Source organism: Pseudorca crassidens, chromosome 20, assembly GCF_039906515.1.
Source record: "Pseudorca crassidens isolate mPseCra1 chromosome 20, mPseCra1.hap1, whole genome shotgun sequence".
Classification (NCBI taxonomy): domain Eukaryota; kingdom Metazoa; phylum Chordata; class Mammalia; order Artiodactyla; family Delphinidae; genus Pseudorca; species Pseudorca crassidens.
The window spans coordinates 18985578-19007037 of NC_090315.1; the positions used below are offsets into that span (position 1 = coordinate 18985578).

General features: G+C 57.9%; 1 protein-coding gene and 1 long non-coding RNA gene across 4 annotated transcripts; one reads left to right on the top strand and one right to left on the bottom strand.

The window, feature by feature from the left end:
- Positions 1-663: 663 nt before the first annotated feature.
- Positions 664-12837, bottom strand: LRP3 (LDL receptor related protein 3). Of its 3 annotated transcripts, none has more exons than XM_067721315.1 (7): positions 12491-12823; positions 10542-10589; positions 5104-5278; positions 3506-3720; positions 1929-3045; positions 1553-1685; positions 664-1314 (listed from the first exon to the last, which is right to left on the bottom strand). In XM_067721315.1, exons 1-7 carry the CDS (start codon positions 12561-12563, stop codon positions 730-732), a joined length of 2346 nt encoding a protein of 781 aa, XP_067577416.1. In that variant the 5' UTR covers positions 12564-12823; the 3' UTR covers positions 664-729. The 3 variants fall into 3 exon arrangements, with proteins under 3 accessions (XP_067577416.1, XP_067577417.1, XP_067577419.1); XM_067721316.1 differs by having other exon boundaries at positions 5104-5242; positions 12491-12821; XM_067721318.1 differs by having other exon boundaries at positions 878-1333; positions 12491-12837.
- LOC137215715 (uncharacterized) lies at positions 11935-17781 on the top strand. Its single transcript, XR_010939387.1, has 3 exons — positions 11935-12434; positions 15383-15469; positions 16292-17781. It is a non-coding gene; the product is annotated as an uncharacterized lncRNA (long non-coding RNA).
- Positions 17782-21460: the final 3679 nt, after the last annotated feature.

Below are 21460 nucleotides of genomic sequence, written 5' to 3' on the forward strand. Positions count from 1 at the left end.
GGATTTTCCTGTTGGCAACTGGTGCCTCAGCCTCTGCTCCCTGAGAAAGCATCAAGTAACATCTTCCGGGGCCCTCAGGACCTGCAAGAGACCCCATGGGCTTTCTCTACCCTGTGCCCACTTACCCAGCCCCGCAGTACTGCCTGGGAGATTGACCCCTCAGCCAGAGGGCAAAGGGCATCAACCTGGCCAGGCCCGTGCTGACCCCACAAGCATGAGGTTGGGGGCAGAAGCCTCCTAGCCCAGCTCCTCCGGGGTCTGCTGTGAGGATGCAGGAGGGTTCAGTGCCACCAGAGTGCGCACCATGGACTAGGTCTGATGTACCCGTGTCCCTGTTCAGTCCAGGGACAGCTCTGGTGCCCCACAGGGTGAATAAAGGGAGAAGCCACAGGAAACATTCCAGGGAGCCCTGCCCTGGCCCTCCCGCTTCTCTGGAAAAGGATTCCCAGAAGAGAGTCAGGGGAGGTAGGCATGGGCCCCAAGGTATCTTGTGTACCCTGGGGCCCTGCAGAGGGCGGGCTCATCACTCCACCCTCGCCCCACGTACAACCCCCTGCAGTCCCCTGCCCACCACGCCCAGCGGGGGGCCAGGGCGCTGATGCAGGAAGCTGGCTGCGCTTCTGGGTGGGCCTCTCCGTAAGAAAGAAGGACACGGAGGCAGGGTAGAAACGACTGTGTATTCCCTGGTTACAAAGCGGGGCTGTGGCGGTCATCAGCGTGTCCGGCGGGTCAGCAGACCAGCAGGGCCTCGTCGTCACTGGCCTCCAACGTTGGGGAGCAGGGTGGCGGGGGGCTCCTGCAGACACCCAGTGGCTCTGGTGGGTGGGGGCCTAGGGTGCTGCCGGCAGTGGGGGCCGGGGGGTGAGGGCCCTGGGCCGAGCAGGACGCCCGAGGCATGTCCACAGGGACTGGGTTGTCCACCAGAGGGTCCCTGCCGGCCTTCCTGTCCTTGTGCGCTGGCCTGGCCTCTGGGTCCCGCAGGCCCGAGGTGGGCGGCACAGAAGGCCCCACCTCCGGTGCGTGGCTAGGGGCGCCGGGGGGCCCCTCCCCGGCTGCCCCTGGGCTGCCTGTGTCTGTTAGGGGTGCCGGGGGGTCTAGGCCAGCCCCCGGTGCCGGCTGGAGGAGCCCATCGCCCAGCACCGTCTGTGAGGTGCGGGCAGCCGTCAGCAGCGGGATCTGTCCGCGCGGTGCCCGCGGTCGGTGAAAGAGCCGGTTCCAGAGGCGGCCAAGGCGGCGGCGGGAGGGTCCGCGGCGGGAGGCGTGCCGGCGCATCTGTCGCCGCATGGCCGTGCGAAGGTTCTGTAGCACCGAGGCCTGGAGGGTGGGGCGGCGGCTGAGGGGGCAGAGGTCAGAACGACCCCCGAGGACCCAGAGACCAACTTGTCCCCTCCCCGGCCATGGCCTTCTATGTCACCCTGTCCAGGCCTCATCTCCCGCCTCCCTCGACCCCTGGACCAGCCTGGCCGCACGCTTTCCGACCTGGTCCCTCGGCCTCCCTGTCTTGGGTGTTTTCCGAGGTCTGGCCGGTGGGGTCTCACACCCTCTGGCTCACCTGTGACGCACTGTAGACGGGAAAGTCCTCCACAGGTGGAATGAGGCCCTGTGCAATGAGCTGCCCATAGGACGGGGGTGCCTCTCGCCGCACAAACTCAGCCTCCAGGCGTGTCATCTGGGTCTCAAAGGCCCTGAAAGCAAGGGCAGAAAGGCAGCATGACGGGGCTGTGGGGACCCCCCACTTCCCGCCTCCCACGGGGGCTCCGCAGCAGGACGTGGGACCCCGTCCTTCCATCCAGACGTCCGAGGTGCCCAGACCCGAGAAGCCCCGTGTGGATGAGCCCCAGCTCACAAGCCCACAGCTGTACGAACAGTGAGCCCAGGGCCTCGCTCCAGAGACAGGAGGAAAGCGAGGCCCTGGCCCCGCCGCCCACCTGTACTCCTGCGTGCGCAGGGAGTAGAGCTTGAAGGCGCAGCCCAGGGCAATGACGAGTAGCAGGCCGCAGACCAGGCTGCCGATGAGGGCGGCGGTGATGACCTTGCGGGGCACGGCCGCCAGGCAGCCGTGCTCGTCGCTGCCGTCCTGGCAGTCCTCCTGGCCGTCACAGCGCCACGTCTCGAAGATGCACAGGTTGGTGCCACAGTGGAAGGTGCCCGGCTGGCAGGAGAAGCAGTTCTTCTCGTCGGCGCCCCCGGGGCAGCTTTTCTGATTGTTGCAGCGGTCGGCCGGCGTGTAACAGAGGCCGCTGCCACCCTCACAGGGGTACTGGTCGGGGGGGCAGGCGGGGCAGCCCTGCTCGTCCCGGCCGCTGGCGCAGTGCCACCAGCCGTCGCAGCGCTGCGGCTCCGAGAAGCAGCCCTGCTCGCCCGCGTCGTCCACGTCGCCCTCGCGGCTGCTCCCGCACGGCTGCTCCCACGGAAGGCAATAGCCCTTCACCTGGTAGGTGGCATTGAAGCCGTGGCCGGCGCTGCGGGCACGGGCGTGGTAGGCCACGGTGAGGCGGCCCTGGGCGGCCTCGAGGCTCACGGGCCGGTGGTTGCTGCGGTAGGAGAGCGTCTGCAGCAGGCGGTCCCCACGCTCGCCCAGGCCCTCGTATACCTGCACGTAGTCGTCATAGCCCAGCCGCAGTTCCAGCTGCAGCAGCACGCGCCGTGGGTCCTGTGTGTCCACCAGCCACGTGCAGTGAAGGTCCGAGGGCCCACGGGCCGCGCCGAACAGGTCTGGGGAAGCGAAGGAGCCGTAGAAGCTGCCCAGGCGCCGGCCGCAGGCCAGGTCGGGGCAGCCAGCCTCGTCGGAGCCATCGCCGCAGTCCTGAGTACCGTCGCAGCGCCGCTCGGCAGGCAGGCAGCGTGTGGAGCGCGCCCCGCTGCAGGGGAAGGTGCCCCCGGGGCACAGGCTGCCCGGCGGCTCGGAGGCAGGCGCCGAGCAATTGCCCTCGTCAGAGCCGTCGCCGCACTCATCCACGGTGTTGCACTGCCACGGGCCCGGCAAGCACTTGCCGTTGTCACAGCGGAACTCGTCAGCCTGGCAGGATGCCTGGCCCAGCTTCCCTGTGGGGTCAAGTGCGTAGTAGACACAGTCAGGGGCAAGCAGAGCTGCCCTCCAGCCTGGGGCCAGCAGCCGGTGTGTGGTGCCCCATCCCAGCGGGGCCTCTGCAGGGTCCAGGGAGAGGCAGGATCCCCGGAGAAGGGCCCTGGACTCTCCATGGCCAACTGAGGGGCAGAGACCCTCCAAATGCCAGGGCAGGCCCAGGTCCTGACCTGAGCTGGGGGTAAGGGCTGAGCTCCCCACTCTGGCCAAGTCTATGAAGTGGGGTCAGTGACCTCGAGGGGCTCCAAGCCACCCTGAGGCAGCAACATGACCAGTCTCCGTCCCAACACTGGGCTCCAGCTGACAGGCCTGCTGGGGGAGACCCTGCAGGGAGTGGGTCGATGGAGGGTGCCGCCCGGGCCCCCCAGGAGCCCACGTGCACACACTGAGGCGCCCCGCCCGCCCTACCACTGGCATCACCTCGGATGTACGAGAGACGGAAGCCCTGGGCCTGGCCGGAACTGGAGGCGTCCGAGTGGAAGAAGATCCAAACGTGGTCCCGGGCAGAGATGAAGGCGGGTGGGATGGCGGAGCCGCAGAGCCGGAAGGCCTCCTGGCGGGGCGGAGCCGCTGGGCCCAGCATGAGCCAGTCCAGGGAGCACTGGTGGGACTCCTCCACGTCAAAGTTGCGGAAGCTGCGGGGGGCAAAGAGGGCCGCCGACATGGGTGGGTGACCAGGGGCCAGCAGGGAACGGTCATGCCTGAGCTCACGGCAAGGACGGCCAGCCCCACTGTCCCTCCTCTCCTCCACTCCCGGCTGCTCAGTGGGCCCTCCAGGGGTCTGAAGGTGGCTCCGTGAAGAATCAGGACAGTGTGGACAGCCTGGGTCACGTCAGCCCCAGTGCAGCCTCTCCACCCTCGGTCAGCGCACACACACACACACACACACACACACACACACAGCACCCCAACCCAAGGCCAAAGTGGAGGGGGAGGCAGGAGCCCCATCGTAGGCAATTCCCTCCACTTACACTCTCCCCCGAAGGACAAGGCCAAGGGTTCAGATCCGCACCATGCTGGCTCTGCTGGGACAGACCCTGCACAATCCCAGGCTTGTGCACCGAGGGGACCCGTGCGCACCGGGCTGGCCTAGGCTGGGGCTGGGGCACAGCTCAGCACCTGGGGAGAGACACTGGCCCTGGACCCCTGGCCCAGGCTGTGGGATAAACAGCGCCATGGAGTTCTCTAGAGGGGGCCAGGAAGGGTCGAGTCTTTGAAGCGACTCCCAGAGGCCACAGGGAAACGGGCACAGACCCTGACGGTGCCCATCACGTCCCGGTGCCGTGGAGCGACTGGGGGCTTCCGGGCTTTGCATTTAGGAGAGTGACTCCCCATGATCTCCCCAGTCCAGGGGTCCAGCCTCAGTTCCACCATCTGATCACCTCACCCCGTTTCCCTCTGCATGTCCCCGCAGCTCAAGCGCCTGGGCTCCTGCCTGGTCCCCGTTCCTGCCGAGACCACCCCAAGGCCCCTGGGGAAAATGTGCTCTGGGCTCAGTGCCAGCCTGGCCTCAAGCCACCCCTGCAGGACGGACAGGACACCCCTGCCACCTCACAGACAGCTGGGCCATGCCCACCAGTCCCAGGGCTCCCCTCCCTGGCAGGCCTGAGGTGACGGACAGCCCCGCAAGCCCGTGAGAGAGGCTCAGGGCAGGACGAGGCCCAGGTCTGGGCGGCCAGCAACAGAGGCCCACACTCACGTGCTCACGTGCACACACATGCACACGACTCATACATGTGCACGTGTAGACTCACACACGTACTTGCACACATCCACATCTGCTCCCTTGTGCCCACCACACCTACCCACACACGTGCGCACACATGCACACACACCTGTCCTTTATACCTGCTCAGAGGGGGCTCACGCACATAAACAAGCACACGTGAGTGCTCACACGTGTGCACGCACATCTGGTCACTGGCTTGCCGCATGCCCTCACATGCACACCATCACACTCACATTCAGTGTGTGTAGGCCCACATCGGTTCCCTCTGACACCCCCGGGGCCCCCATACCTGATGGTGATCATGTCCCCACGGTCACCCTGGATGTACCAGCTGCAGTTGGTGCCCGGTGGGTAGTTGAGGGGCCAGGCTGGGCTGTAGATGACACCGCGTCGTTCCGTGTGCTGCTCCAGTTTCCCGCTGCAGGCGGCTGTCAGGAGAGGAGGCTGAGAGGTGCTAGCCTCACCTTTGGGTGGGAGGGGGTAGTGAGGGAGGGGGACACTTGAGCCCCCCATGGCTTGAGCACAGGCCTTCCCCGGGGTGGGCTCAAGTCCAGCCAAGGTGATCACGGCCAAGAGGAAGGCCACAACTCGAGACTTCATGGAAGTGGTGTGTATGGCGTGGGCCAAGGAGGGCCCACCTTGTGCCCCAGAGCCTAGGTCTCATCCCTCATCCCCAGCAGGGCTGGGAGCGAGCCCACCAACTCCCGTTGGTGCCTCAGTGGAGAATCTTGCAGCCCTAGGCAGAGGCAGACCCACTATGGTTCCCTGCCTGTTCCCCTCCTCCCGCCCCGGGGCTGACTAAATACAGGCCTCAGCCCGGGAGGGAAGGGGCTGTGCTCACCCGACACATATTCACTGAAGACCTACTATATGGCAAGCACAAGCGGTGGGCATGCTCGTAAGACAGGCAAAAGCCTGGCTCTGTGGAGCTCACAGGCTGGGGAAGGAGCAGGCTCTGCAGATACCCTGGGTAAAGTGAAGATTATAAAACAGGCCTGAAAGGAGGACCCGATGTCCCAAGGTGGCTGGAAGTGCAGGCTGGGTCTGATGGTACCTTGTGTGGCATCTGGGTTCTATCCTGAGCATAAGTGGGAAGCCACCAGGGGTGGATGTTGTAACCAGATGAGGAAACCGAGGCTCAGAGAGGGTAAGTGAGCTGCCCATGGCCACACAGCAGGTAAGTCAGGGCCCACCCTGGTCCTCTAACGGGCTCGGCCTCTCACTGCCAGCCTTGAGCCAACGCACTGATGAAGTGTCTACCGTACACTGTGTCAGGGACGAGCTCAGGGCATCACGCCAGCCAGCACGGGTGACGAGTGCCTCTGTGCCCAGCCTCACCGGCCTCACTTTACCCACATCATTACACATGCCCTCTGCTTCCCAGCTGAGCCCACCCAGCCTAAAGGTGGCAAACCCTGCCCCGGTGTGCCCGGCCTTCCCAGGACCAGGAAGGCCCTGCGCTTGGCTGCCCCCACCCCTCACAGCCCCTCAGTCATACTTCTTCATCTGATCTTCCCGACAGCCGGCAGCACAGGTGGGGCCCATTATACAGATGGAGAAACTGAGGCTGGGGGAGACAAATGATGACGCTTTTCCCGAGCCCAGCAATACCACCTCCGCTCTCCCACTGCCTGGCCCCTTCCACCGTTGCCCTGGAAGTAGGGTCTCTCTGCTAGCTCTCAACAAGACTCTGAAACCCCAAAGGGCTCAGGTAAAGGAGGGAGAGTGAAAGCCCTCCAGACACCTCCCACAGTCTTAGGAGGGTACGCGCGGAGGTCCGGGTGATCCAAAACTGTGACTAGCAGGGAGTTAGCCCCCGGCCATGGCTCACAGGAGCGTCAGGGGACTAGAAGAGAAACGCCAACCCTGACCCTAAAGCGAGGCTGGCCACGCTCAGGTCACCATCAGAGCGACAGTCGTGGGTCGGCGAGGTACCAGCCAGGGTTCTCCGCTGGGCACTCAGTGTGGCCTGGGAGGCCAGCCTCCCCGAGCCTCAGATTTCTCACAGCCCAGGAGGGTAAGGACTAAACAAACGGAGGGGCGGCCGGGGGCCGGAGCAACATGTTCCCTCTGACGGGTGAGGCCGCCGGCTTTCTGGGCCTCACAGAGACGCTGGGTGCTGAGCTGGGGACACCCTGGGAGGCGTGAGGTTATGAAACCCAGAAGAGGCTTCTCCTCCTATAGGGTGCTGGGCGGGAGGTTCCCAGGCAGGGCTGGGAGCACATCTTCCCCCCACACGGAGTCTCTAAAGCAGAGGTTACACCTGGAGTTGGAGGCTTCACCAGCCAGTGTGGGAGTCACTCCCTGTCCCCTCCGCCCCCAGGACAAGGCCTGAGGCAAAGCAATACCTACCCTGGCCCAGACGCTTCCCCTATGAGATGCAGCACTCACGGAGGCCGGGTTTCCCACACTGGCCAGGGAAAGCCAGGCCCGCAAGGACCTGTGTCTGGCCCTTCTTTCATGAGTAGGGAAGCCTGTCTCTCCAACCACCAGCCTAGTCAGGAGCAGATGACTGGACAGCTGCCAGCCCAGCTCTGCCCCTCAGCAAAGCCCCTGACAACACATTCCCCAAACAGCCTCACCCCTGAGTGCGCCCTGGCTGCCCCAGAAATTCCCACGTCGGGGGCAGCCGTGTCACTCAGTCACTTTATTCTTCTCCAAAGGGGGCCACAGAGACCATGATTTCTGCAGCCGTCGGCCTGGCCCATGCAAAGTGACCATGGTGCAGGAGGGAGGCCAGAGTCCGTGCAGGGCCCCAGACTGGACGCTGCCTGGCCATGGGCCTGGAGGGCATCATCCGCTCAGACCACCGGCCCCAGGCTTTCTAGTTTCTGTGACAGCAGGGCTCACCCACATTCCACCACCACCCCAGGACCCCAGCACAGGCAGGGTAGAGCCTCGTGAATCCAGTCCGGGGTCCACACTGCCAGATGCACCGCTGCACCCTAGGCCCCAGCTTGTCCATCAGTGAAATGGAGTCAGTGGGTGCTGCTTGTCTCAGGGTGGCTGGGAGATCTGGGGAAGCGGCAGTCTCTAGGCAGACATGCACGCGCTGGGTTGAGGAGGGGGGATGCCCATGGGAGGTGAGGGTAGTGATGGGGTGTGTGATGATGGGCGGGCAGCAAAGGGAGCTGGGAGGTACCGACGCAGGGTGGAGGGTCTTGGGGGGTGTTAGGGGGAGTCAGAGAGGTCTGTCTGAGCTTAACTGGAGGTGACCTGTGTTCACTCGGGCAGAAGACTGCTCGGCCCTCGGGTCAAGGTGGCCTGCTCAAGGGGGCAAGGGATGACTGAGCACTTTTAGACCAGTGTCCTTCTTTCCTGGTCCACAGGGACGTCAAATACTCCTGAGAGGGTACAAGCAAGGCCTGAGGACGCGCAGCGCACAGATCTGGTTTCCAGAGGACGTCGTTACTCCGGACACCCTGCTGGTGTAACCAATGACAGGGAGCTGGGAGCCCCACCAAAGCACTTGGGCGCAGCTGCCAGGTGAGGGGAGAATAGCCTGAAGACCCTGCCCAGGCTCACCACCCCACCGGGTCACAGTGGCCACAAGGCGGAGCCCAGAGTCTGGGGTGCGGGAGGTGGGTGGCCCGACCCAGTTAGTGCCTGACAACCTGGGGCAGGACGGGGTCTGAGAGGTCCCCGGGCAGCCCAGCTGGGCCCTGCGGGGGGTCTGAGCCCAGCAAGGGCTGGGAAGGGGCAGGCCAGACAGTGATGATCTGGCCTCCTCACAGGAGGAATCGCAGGGAAACCCTGAAAACTGCAGCGGCATGAAGCTTTGGGTGGAGGGAGGCACCTCTGGCAGCACAAACTGGTCTCCACTTCCCTCAGCAATGCTAGAGGGTCAGCGATGGGCTCCAGGACAGTCCCAGCCCCAGATCACTACCTGGGGCCGCACAGGACACCGAGGGGCGCCATGCACAGGCAACCTGGACCTTGCTGGCGGCCACACATGAGGGTGGACCCGGATGGCTGTCTTTCCCGGCTCTAGGAGTAGACCTTGTCCCTGGAGCATTTCTTTTCTAAACGTCTAGCCACATGCCCACCCGCTACACCAGCAGGAGGGCCGGCCTGGGTTCACATTTGTAAGACCTGACGCCCTCACGTGCCCTTTCCCCATGCCCACTCTCTACCATAGCCACAGACACCTGACCCAGGTGAGGCCAGTCAGTCTTCTCCTGGAAGTTGGGGTGGAGAGACTGGGTGGTCAGCTGTGGGGGCCAGGACGCCAGGCAGGGCCGAGGCTGGCTCAGTGCTGAGCGAGGCAGGGCCCTGGGCCAGCAGAGTCAGCAGAGGAGACCAGGCTGCCGGAAGCAGGAGCTGGTGGGCAGGGAGAAGGGGGCCGAGGGTGCATCTCAGAGATGGGCCCGTGAGAGCGGCTTCTGTGGACCCTGAGCCTCCCCCTCCCAGGGGCCGCAGCCAGCAGACAGCCCTCTCCCTGAGCCGGCCTCCGTGGGTTTCTGCTGCAAGCCGGGCCCTGAGCAGAACTAGAAATCCCGGGTACCTCCCGCCCCACGATGCAGCTCAGCACACAGCGAATGAGTCCGCGGCGCCCCAGACTCCAGCTCCCAAGGCCCTTCAGATGTCTCACAGGGGCACCAAGGGCCACAGGGGCCTGGGCCTATGCATTCACCAACCCCTGGCAGCCCCCTCAGCAAAGGACAAATGCTCCTGATGGCCTCAGCCTCCCTGCCGCTCCTGGCAGCCTTTGCTGTGCTCAGCACAAGGCCCAAGCACAAAGACGGCCAGTGGATGGACGGACCCACGCGGACAGGCAGGAGGCAGCCGCGGACTTCTAACTGTGTTTTCTTAGACTCCATATGTCTATCTGGCATCCACTAACCACAGGGCCAAACTCTCAGCCAAAGTGTTTACCTCTCTCCTGCAAACCAGTTTGCCTGAAACTGGTCTTCCCTGGGCAGACTGGCTGATCCGAGGCTGAGTCTCCTCACTGCCTTCTTATCTAACTCACACACCAAGCCAATATTTCATCCCAGGGTCAGGTACCAGGCACCGAGAGACCACCCCCATAGCCCAGAGCCCTCGGGAATTATTCAAATTAGCCAGTCCTAAGCTGCTTCCCCTGCCCTGCCCTGCCTTTCCCACTGAAACGCCAATCAAGCCTCTGGCCTGGGCCTTCCCCTCACTCCTATGTCTGCCTTGACCAAACCTGGTATTTCCCCTGTGACCCTATGTGGCATGGCATGTGCCCTCCTCACAAGACACATAAGCACTAAATCCCTCCATCAATGGCTTTGGTCTCTCGGTGTTGTCACTCAGCCATATCTTTATCAGCTAAATCCCAGGTATAATTTTAAAGCAGGCAGGCATCTCATGGCGCCCCATGGCCCTCTGGGAACCCTACAGGAAGCACAATCCGTCAATTGTGTGGGCGGTGACAGTTTCCTAGCGGTATTAGGCCACCATGTGCCAATGCTGTGCTGAGCACCTTACCTCATTTGCCCATTTAACCCTAATAAGCAGGCTTTGGGGTAGGGCCTGTTATTGCACCCATTTTACAGAACAGGAAACTGAGACTCAGAGAGGTGTAAGTTTGCCCAATGCCAAACAGCTCCTTTGTGATGCAGAAAAGATTCCCAGGGATTGAGGTAGAAAAAGGCCAGGTGACCTCAGGGGTGGAGCCAGGATCCTGAAGGCTGGTACTCAGAGGTCACTAAGCCAGGAGGGCAGGGAGGAAGGGAGGAAGGGGAGAAGCATCTTACTCACCTAAGGCAGGAACGGCGCTGCTGAGCCGCCCGGTGAGAACAATGTTCACTGCGGGAGACACAGAGAGAGTTCAGTGGATTGGGGGAGGGGGGTGGCTCTTGGGTCTCAAGCACCTGGGGCACAGGTCAACACAGCCCAAACTCCAGGCTGGTTCTCTTCATCTCGCAGGCTAAGGCCCAGAGTGCTGCCACAGAGACTTGTGCTCCCACCCCAGTCCTGCTGGGATGGGCAGAAGCGAGAACCTCGGGGATCTCAGCACCCACCTGAACACCCACAGCAGAAGAGAGCAGGGTGCAAGCCTGACTGCACCAGACAGCTCCTGCCACTCGCCACACTTGGGAATTCTAAGTTACTTGGGAGGGGGTGTGTTTCTGTTTCCTCTCAGGCTTGGGAACCATGGGCCTGGACCATCCTTCAGAGAGAGGCCCTTGCTCAACCTGGGCTTGTCAAGGGCTCTCCTACCACCCAGTAGGGCTTCCTCCCTCTGAGCGGCCTCTCCAGCCAGGGAGGGAGGGAAACAGTTCTGAGTACACCCATTTTACAGGCACTCACAGCTAACAGGGTTCAAGGTCCTCCTCACTGTGCCATGCTGACCTTGAGAAGAGAGGCAAAGAATTTGCCTGCCACCTACCCCTTCAAGTACCCACCACCATGGGATTTGCCCTTTGCTTTCATCTACTGCTTTCCCGCAGGGGTGATGGGAACGGAAGATATGGGCAAACTCAACTTCCAGGGGTTCAGGGTGCCTCCTTCCCCAACATCAAGGATGCCAAGGGAAGCAGAGAGCATCTCTGCAGGGGTCAGCCCCCATCTGGTGAGGAAGCAGGGCCAGCTGCCGCCTAGCAGGACACCCAGGCTCTGCTGGGCTATGCCCCATCTGGGCAGGGAGGGCCTTGGGAAGGCCGGAGGGTCTGCCCCTTGCCTTGCTCCCCGGGGAAGCCCAGCACCCAGCAGCACGTGACCACTGACAGATTGGAGAGTGGGCACTCTGGGGGCCGTGGCCTTTACTGAGACCCGCTCACACAGCTAAGGCAGGGGCCTTCCCCCAGCTCCTGGGTTCTTGGGGGTGGAGGAGGGTGCAACCTAAAATGAACAGGCTTCTTTTTTACTGTCATTTCACTGGCTTCAGCCAACCTATTGGGGTTACAGAGCCTTCACTAATGACACCATAGGGTGTCCCCTAATGACCCGGGACTTAGATAATGGCCTCCCTCCTTCATCATGGTAAATAAAGGAGCCATGTGGCTTGAGGATTTAACTCCTTCCTTCCCCTCTCCCCCACACAAGGCCCTGGAAAGGTGGACAGAAAAACTCTGGTAGGGCTGGAGGGGTGGCAGGCCTGGATGGGTCCCTCGACCCTCCCCAGACACACCACCTGGGCTGATGAGGCCTGCCCCGCTGGGTCTGTGAAGCCACAAAGGGAAAACAGGAGTCATTCTAGCAGCTGCCTCCTGCCCGGCATCCTGATCCCGGCTCCGGCTAGCTCCCGCCCCCAACCCACTCTGGGCAGGAAATAGTTCCTCGTTGAGGGGGCCACCGGCCCCGGCCCGGCTGGCTTCGCCTTTGTCCGCAGCTCCGGAGGCCCCCGACCCCCCGTCGCCACCAGGCTAAGCACGGGCAGCCCAGGCAGAAAGCCACTGCCTGCCAACCCCAGGCGCCTGCACAGCGGGCCGCCCTGCGCACCGTTCACCCGGGCTCCCGGACGCTCTTCCGAGCCGGGCGGGAGACGGGGCTCCGCGGCCGGAGGCGCCCTCCCAGGCCTACGACCCCAGCAGGCCGGGGTCCCGGGAGCCGCAGTCTCCGCGGCCTCCGGCGGGAGCTCTCGCAGTGCCCGCTCCGGGAACTCCAGCCGCGACCGGGGAAGAGGGGCGCCGCGGGTGCGACCAGGGAGAGGTGTGGAGCTACAGAGGCAGGGGACAAACCCTGGCATGCCCGCGCGGCCCACTCACCCAGGCAGACGACGGCGAGCTGCGCCCGGGCGCCCGGCGCCGCATCCGGCCCCGCGGCTGCCCGCTTCTCCATGCCGGGGCCGGGCGGCCGCCCGTGGACGCCGCCTCCTGCCCCGCGCCTGCGGCTCCGGCTCGGGCTCGGGCTCGGGCTCCCGCGGCGGCTGCGGCCCGGGTGCGGGCGGCGGCTCCGGCGGCGACTTTGTGAGGTGGCGGTGCAGGCCCGCAGCGCGTGCGGGGCCACATCGGCCGCGGCGTCACGGGCCCCGCGGGGGCTCAGCGGCGGCCGCCAGGGAGGACCCCTGCCCGCCGCTGCCCCTGCGCCCCGGGAGCCGCGCCGCGGCCGGCCTGTGCCCGGGGGCCCCCGGCGTGCCCATGCCCCGCGCCGCGCAGCCCGCCCGGCCCTGGCGCCCCCTGGCCGCCCCGCGCTGCTCCCAGCCCGCCCGGCCGGTGCCGCCGGTGGAGCGTCAGCGGGTCTGTGGGTCCTGCCGCCCGGCCCCTCGCCCGCCTGAGCCCGGAGGCCGCGCCGCGCCAGCCACGTGACGCGCCCGCCGAGCCGCAGTGGCGCTGGCAGGACGGTTGCTGGCTGCTGGGGCGGGCCGGGGGTTGCGCGCCCCGCCTCGGGTGCTGGACAGCTCCGCGCAGGCGGCCCCCGGCCAGTGCGTGCCCTCCGGCCCCCGAGCCTGGCTCTCCAAGCCGCCCTCCTCGCCGCCCAAGATGCGATCCCTCCCGGAGCCGGCTGTGATGGGAGGGGAGGGAAGGGATAATGGGTAGAGGGTGGCAGAGAAAGGGGCTAGCGGGGCTGATTAGGGGCTGAGGGAAGGACGGCGCGTGGTGGCGCAGGACTAAGGCCTGTCTTCCGCGTGAGGTTCTTGCCACTCCGACCTGCCCCCCTCATTTGCTACAACCCAAGTAGCCCTGCCACATGCCTGAGATGAATCGCTCTGCGCAGAGCGAGGCCTGTGAGGGACATTGGTGACCACTCTAAGAGGCCCTGAGCCCACCCAGTCATCCCGACAAGGGCTGGGAAATGGAGAGGAGGCCTGTTTTCCAGGCTTGGGGCCCCGTCTGGGAGAGTTCTGGGCCCAGTAGAAGCAGAAACCGGGGAAACGGTTTGAGGAGGCCATATAGGATTAAGCAGGACCAACCCTCCTTCCGAGACTGATGTGAAACCAGAGGTCCCCAAAGGTTCCCTCCCTGGCGTGGGAGGCTTGCCATAGCCTGTCCCACCTGCCCTGATGGAGGCTCAGGACCCCTCTCCCCCTTGATTTCCTCTGTTTAGGAAAGAAGGTAGAGAGACACTGATGTTATATTAGTGAACACTGTAGACAGAGTAACTCAACTAACTCATTTTCACTGTGCAGGCCAACTGGATTTTAATTTTTTTTTAATTTGGGGGAAAAAAAACTACTTTTAGGTTTTTTCTCTTTCCTTGTTCTCTCTCTTCCAATTCTTCTGGTGCTTTTTCCAAAGCAGACTTCTTCTTGGGAGATGTATTAAAGGGTTTAAAAATCAAATAATGGGATAAATGACTCATTTATGGTAAAGGGCATTAGCCTGCTGTAATTTGGTTTCAGAATTTCCTCAGGCTGCTGACTGCCTTGCAATGGGCGTTTATGCTCAGCAAAAATGTTCAGCAGACGTTGGGACACTGACGGTGAAGGTCTGCAGTTTTGTTTCCATTTGAAGATGCTTCCTACTTCAGTGTATGTTTTGCAAGCTCTATAAGGAATCCAGGGTTGAGGCCAATGCCCTGGGAGTCCTAGTGGAGCCTGCAGCAAAAAGAAAAATGTGATCCCCTATATACACTTACCAAACTATCAGATATCAAATATCTTGAACCAAGTGGGAAAACATGGCTATACATAAAACTCCAAGTTGCCCAATCTGCTCACACCCTGCTGTCAACCCTTATAATCCCACACAGCAGGGGTATGGCAGCTCAGGAACCTCAGGCCGGTTGGAAACAACTCTTCCCACTGCACAGTAGAGCAGGATCATAAAACAACAACAACCTAACTTTATTTAAACTTTTGCAAATTTGTTCAGCATGAATTTTTTTTGCATTTAGATGTTTTAAAATATGATTTATCTTGATTACTGGGGTTTTTTTGGCACAAACTTAGTCCCCCTGCCCATATTGAGACCTTAGCTATCTGATACCCCTTTCCGGTTTTGTCTCACAGTGGTCTAGCGCCCTCTAGAGGCTGCCGCCCCAGGCAGGGGCCTCTCTAGAGGTCCCCAGTGTAACCCTGGCTCAGTCCTCTCCCCCAACACTTCTCACTACTTCTGGAGCAGTTCCTGGAAGCCTAATCTCTGCGGTAGGACCCGACACCCTGGCTGCAGTCACTGGGTCCCCCTCAACTTCTTAACAAACATTCTACCTTGGCTTGCTTGTATCCAGGAGCTTTGTGTCCCTCACAACCCAAAATCTTCCAGCTACTGGAGAATTTAGTACTGGAGAGAGGGTGATGCAAGTAACAGACCCTGAGACCATGCAGACTGGTGGGGGCAGACAAGGGAGCAGTGGGGCAGAGGGATCCAGACAGGGAATCAAGGTCCTCCTGGCAGGAAGCTGGCCTTCCCAGTTAGGAGGAAGCAAAGCTGCTGTCCCTCACACATGTCTCATGAGATTCAGACTGTGGGCCACTGAGGCCCTCAGCAATCTGCTCCAGGAGTGAGGAGAAGAGGGCAAGCAGAGAGGAGAAGGAAGGGGCATGGAGGTGTCCCACATAAATCCCCGTCTGGAAGAACCCACTCACCAAAATGCAGGCACAAACTCAAGCCGGCTCTTACCCAGCTGGTTGCTGGACACGATGTAGAGGATGCCAAGTTGGATGGTAATTATCTTTCTTTTCTTTTTTTTCTATTTTGGCCATGCTGCACGGTTTGCAGGATGTCAGTTCCCTGACCAGGGATTGAACCTGGGCCACAGCAATGAAAGCGCCAAATCCTAACCACTAGACCACCATGGAATTCCTGGTAATTGTCTTTCTTGATCTCAAATAGTTAATTTCTTTGAGGATCAAAGGCCAAATATGGCTTTGGCAAGCCAAGCTGGAACAAGGGCTTATGACCACCTGGTCCAGGTTTACTGCAAGTGACTTCCAGGCGGGCAAACTCTTCATTGTCCAGACACCTCCCACTCTGCCATCTGCACCTTCCCTATTGTGCCCAGTTCAGTTCTGGCTGCATCATTTACCGAGTCAATAATTTCTACTCTAATCCCCCGAGGCCAGTCCATCACTAAGTCCTGATAGCTCGTCCCCACAATGTATCTCGAATCTACCCACTTCTCTCTACCACCAGGCCACCTCCCTGGTCCCAGCCACCATCTCCTCTCTCTTGGGCCTCCTACGTGGTCCCCTGCCTCCCAATCAACAGCTAACTTTTTTTGTGTGTGTGTGGTACGCGGGCCTCTCACTGCTGTGGCCTCTCCCGCTGCGGAGCACAGGCTCCGGACGCACAGGCTCAGCGGCCATGGCTCATGGGCCCAGCCGCTCCGCGGCATGTGGGATCTTCCCGGACCGGGGCACGAACCCGTGTCCCCTGCATCGGCAGGCGGACTCTCAACCACTGCGCCACCAGGGAAGCCCAGCTTACATTTTTAACATGCAAAGTGGACCATGCTCCTTGCAGAAAATGCTCCAGGACGGACTTCAAAGTTTTTAACCTGAGCTTTGTGATCCTGTGGGACTAGCCCTGCCTACCACCTCTCCAAGGCCCCTCTCCACCCAACTCGTTCTGGCCTCAGAACGTTTCCACCCTTCCCAGAGCTAATTTCTACTCTTCTTTCTTGACCAGGAGAACAGTCAAGAAGCAGAGCCAGAGAGCATTTGGAGAGATGTTCTAAGCCTTGTGAGCAGCCCCTCCAGTGTGTGGACGTTCTGACTGACCCCACGTGTCCAGGGCCCCCTTGGAGAGACGCACTCCAAGCACCTGAGGCCAGCCACTCACTCGAGCCAGTGGTGGAGGGATTGTTCTGTATTCATTTAAGATAAGTCTCTCCCTTCCCTGGCGGCGCAGTGGTTAAGAATCCTCCTGCCAATGCAGGGGACATGGGTTCACTCCCTGGTCCGGGAGGATCCCACACGCTGCGGAACAAGTAAGCCCGTGCACCACAACTACTGAGCCCGCGCTCCAGAGTCCATGCGCCACAACTACTGAGCCTGCGCTCTGGAGCCCGCAAGCCACAACTACTGAGTGCACGTGCCACAACTCCTGAAGCCCGTGTGCCTAGAGCCCGTGCTCCGCAACAAGAGAAGCCGCCAAAATGAGAAGCCGGCGCACCACAACGAAGAGTAGCGCCCACTTGCCACAACTAGAGAAAGCCTGCGCACAGCAACGAAGACCCAGTGCAACCAAAAATAAATAAATACATTTCTTAAAGGTTTAAAAGATAAGTCTCTCCTTGGGCAGAAACCATCCTCGGACACTTTATAAGATCCCTCTGGGACCCAGCAGAGCAGCCTCACAGGACAGGGGCTATTTTGCTCTATGGCTATTTTGCTCTCATATACATTAAAATCTGTGTTTCTCAAATGATGTTTTAAAATGTGAGCCATTTAGGTAGAAACTAACATGAAAGCCTGCAACTGGGATTTCTGAACGGCAGTTAATGTTGTACAACTTTGAAATAAGATGATGGAAGGACAGGAGAGGAAGCAAGAAAAGAATAGCTTTAGAGAAAGGGAGTTAAGGTTTATTTGCATTAAAAATACTAGAAATATCAAAACCACAATGAGATACCACTTTACATCTATTAAGAGAGCTATTACAAAAAGAAAGAAAGAAAATAACAAGTGTTGGCGAGAATGTGGAGAAGTTAGAACCCTAGTGCGTTGCTGATGGGAATGTAAAATGGTGCAGCTGCTGTGGGAAACAGTTCAGCAGTTTCTCAAAAGGTTAAATATAGAGCTACCATATGATCTAGCTAGTCCACTTCTGGGTATATACCCAAAAGAATTGAAAGCAGGAACTCCAGGAGGTGTTTGTACACTCGTGTTCATGGCAGCATTATTCACAGTAACCAATAGGTAGAAACAACATAAGTGCCCATTAATAAATGAATGGATAAACAAAATGTGATAGAGATAGATAGATACAGATATAGATATAATGGAATATTATTCAGCCTTAAACAGGAAGGATGTTCTGATACAGGCTTCAACATGGATGAACCTTAAGAACATTATGCTAAGTGAAACAAGCCAGTCACAAAAGGACAAATACTGTGTGATTCCACTTGTATAAGGGACCTAGAGTCATGAAATTTATAGAGACAGAAAGTAGGAAGGTGGTTGCTGGGGGCTGGAGGGGGGAATGAATGGGGAGTCATTGATTAACAGGTACGGAGTTTCAGTTGGGAAAATGAAAGAGCTCTGGAGAAGGATGGTGGTGACGGTTACACACAATGTGAATGTACTTAATGTCACTGAACTACACACTTAAAAATGGTTAAAATGGTAAATTGTGTGGAATGTGTATTTTACCACAATTAAAAAATACTAAAACTAAACGGGCAAAGTTCGGGGTTGTGACACCATTTCCACTGGGCTCTGTGGGGTGAGTGGGCCAGCCTGAGTTGCTGTTTTGGATTTAGTGTGGCTCAATACTGGAACCTCCCAGAACCTTGGTCTGCCAGGGGTGATGGGGGAAGAGCAGGCCTCAGAGCTGAGCACCTCCTCCACCCTGTGCAATGCCCAGGCATCCCAGCCACAGCCCAGTGACGGGCCACATCTGCACGCACATCTGGTGATGGGCTCAGCACGGCGAAGTGCATCTAGCCATAGACACTCTCCAAGCCATTGCTGGTTCTTCCAACTTTAAGAGAATAATAGAATAATAGCAGTAAAATCATTTCACCTTCAGTACTGAGCAGTAATTTTCAAATTATAGGCCTGGAACAGTGATAGTAGGTATGAAGTATGTCATAAAAGCACCATTCCAAAAAGAAAAAAAAGATTCTACTGCAATAAAAAGGTTAGTGCCAGGTCACCCCCTTACTTTACATAACCCTCTCCACTGTAATTTTGAACAAGGAGTGTGGTTCCAATTTTCAATCAGAAAGCTCCCCTCAGCCTTGCTGAACCACTCAGAAGTGCCCTGAAACAATAATCATCTGTATATTGATTTGGGGGAGAATCAATCCAATTCAGTCCACCTCACTAAATTGTTAATGGAGCAAAGTACATCAGAACCCCGAGGTGGGTTAACAGATACTGTTTGTTCTTTAACTGTGCTGCTGCCAGAGAAATAAAGGTGACAGGTTGAGAGCCTGAGTCCAGAGGCACGTGTGCAGATCTGGGAAACCCAAGGCAGGAAGGGTAGACTAGAAAAGCCATGGAGACAAGCCCTCACATCCCGAAGTGTCTCCTTCGTGGTCAAGGTCAAGAGAGTGGAGGCCAAGCTCACTTCCAGCACACGGGGGAGATGAAATCAGCCCACTGAGGGACTCCGGGTGGCTCCTAGGGAAGCCACACGTCCCTGTTAGAGCTCCTAGGACTCCTGGGGGACACATGGGGAGCCTAGTGCAGTCCTGCTCACTCGCCAGGGCTCAGAGGACCCCTCCTCTACCATGCTGGACAGTGAGCCTTTATTATGGACTTAATGGTTGTATTTAAGTCAACTCATTTTACTTAAGTATTACTGCTTCATTTTCCTTAAGTATTTACTTGAGCTATCTCTATATAACTACAAGCATGACCCAAACAAAACATTGCACATTTTGTTGCCTGCACCCCTGTCTTCTCTGTCTCTGTCTCTCTGTCTCTGTCTTTCTGTCTATTAATCTCCACCAAGGAGAGTGAGGAAGAAGGCTAGCACATTCATGACACACTAGCTTCAAAGCAAAGATTTTCTCCCCAATCAGATGAGAAACACTGGAGAAGAACTGAAGGGAGGGCAGCATCCTGGCTTTGTGGTTCAATAGTATTTATGGCAGGATGTGACAGTCGTGATCCAGATCATCCCAGTCCCCTAGAAGTCATCCCCCACGTCCCGTACCCCACGTCACGCAAGCAGGAAGATGGGCACGATTAAGCACAGAGGCTTTGGAGTCAACCTGCGGAGGATTCAACCTGCATCCCCACGCGCTCCCCACGGGAGCAGGTTTAACTTCTATGAACCTTGGTTTCCTCGTCTATAAATAGGACCACAACAGTACCTACTTCACTAGATCACGGTAGTAACTCAAAGCACTAATACCCGCAAGGCACTTATAACAGTGCCTGGCACAGAGTAAGTGTTCAGTAAATATTAGCCATTATCCAACTGCACCCCCTTCAGAAAAACTCCTATTCAGTCTTCAGAACCCAGGCCAGCTATACTCTGTCTGCCCTCCCAGAGGAAGATAAAACTCCCTCCCACCTCACTGCTTCTTCTGTACTTCAAACGGCGTTCTGGGGCTGAACACATCATCCTCTTGTCTTATTTACAGTCTTATTTCCATGGCTGTCTGTGTCTTTAAGCTGTCAGCTCCTCCCTAGAGATGTTAAGCTACCTTTTACATCCTCATCATCCAGGGCGGCTCTGCTCACACCTACCTAGTAGGTAATTAGCGGGTGTTTACTGACTTGAGTTGAAGCAGGTGGTATCATGGCTCAGGCTGCCTACAGAAATACTGTTCTTTTATCTTGTCTCCAATCTCTCATTCCATAAGTCCCAACCTGTAGGAAAGGAGTCTATCCAGCATCCCTTGGAATCAGTCATCACCTCCAGAGAATCTTGCCCCAACCCATTATCCATCCCTAACCCAGCCTGAGTTTGGTACACATACCTTCTCTTCAATTTTATACTTTTACTACATAGTATATACCCGTGACCAATGTATCACATTGTTTTACTTAAGTGGTTACATATTGCTGTATCCTCTGACAACTTGCTTTTCATCCAGTGTTACGTTTACAAGCTTTATCCACATTGATATGCTTAGACCTAGTTTATTCAACTGGGAGCCAAGGGCTGTCTGATCTTGAAGCCCTAGGAATTGGCGTCAAGCAGGAGCCATTCCTAGATATTCCTATAGTGTGTGCTACAACTTGCCATGGGCTTCTGAATTGCAAGGTTTTGGTGTGAACAGAAATTTTCAATTCACTTGGGCAAATACCTAGGAGTGGGATTGCTGATTGTATTGTAAATATATTTAACGTATGATTAATGTATGGTTAATGTATGATTAATGTATGGTTAATGTATGCATAAGAAACCACCAAAGCTCACTCAAGAAGAAATAAATAGTACTATATCTATTTTTTAAATTGAATTTGTAATGGAGACCTTCCAACAAAGAAAGCTTCATGCCCACATGGTTTCATTGGTGAATTCTATCAGACAATTAAGAAAAAAATCATATCAATTCTACACAACCTTTTCAAGAAAATAAAACAGGAGGGAAACTTCCCAAGTCACTGTATGAGGTCAGATTTATGCTGATACCAAAAACAGAAAAAGAATTTACAAGAAAAGAAAACCATGGACCAATATGCAACACGAACATAGATGCAAAATTCCTCAACAAAATATTAGCAAATTTAATCCAGCAATATATTAAAAGGATACTAAATGGAGTTTATCCCAGGAATACAAGGCTGGTTCAACACTGGAAAATCAGCGTGTGTAATTTGTCAACAATCCATAGATCTGTACACCACAAAGAGTAAATTTTACTGTATAAAATTATTTAGAGGGCTTCCCTGGTGGCGCAGTGGTTGGGAGTCCGCCTGCCGATGCAGGGGACGCGGGTTCGTGCCCCGGTCCGGGAAGATCCCACATGCCGCGGAGCGGCTGGGCCCGTGAGCCATGGCCGCTGAGCCTGCGCATCCGGAGCCTGTGCTCCGCAACGGGAGAGGCCACAGCGGTGAGAGGCCCGCGTACCGCCAAAAAAAAAAAAAAAAATTATTTAGAAATCACCCAGAATGTCAGGGGAATCCAAGATGAAATGCACACTGTGACAAATAAATTTGTTTACAAATG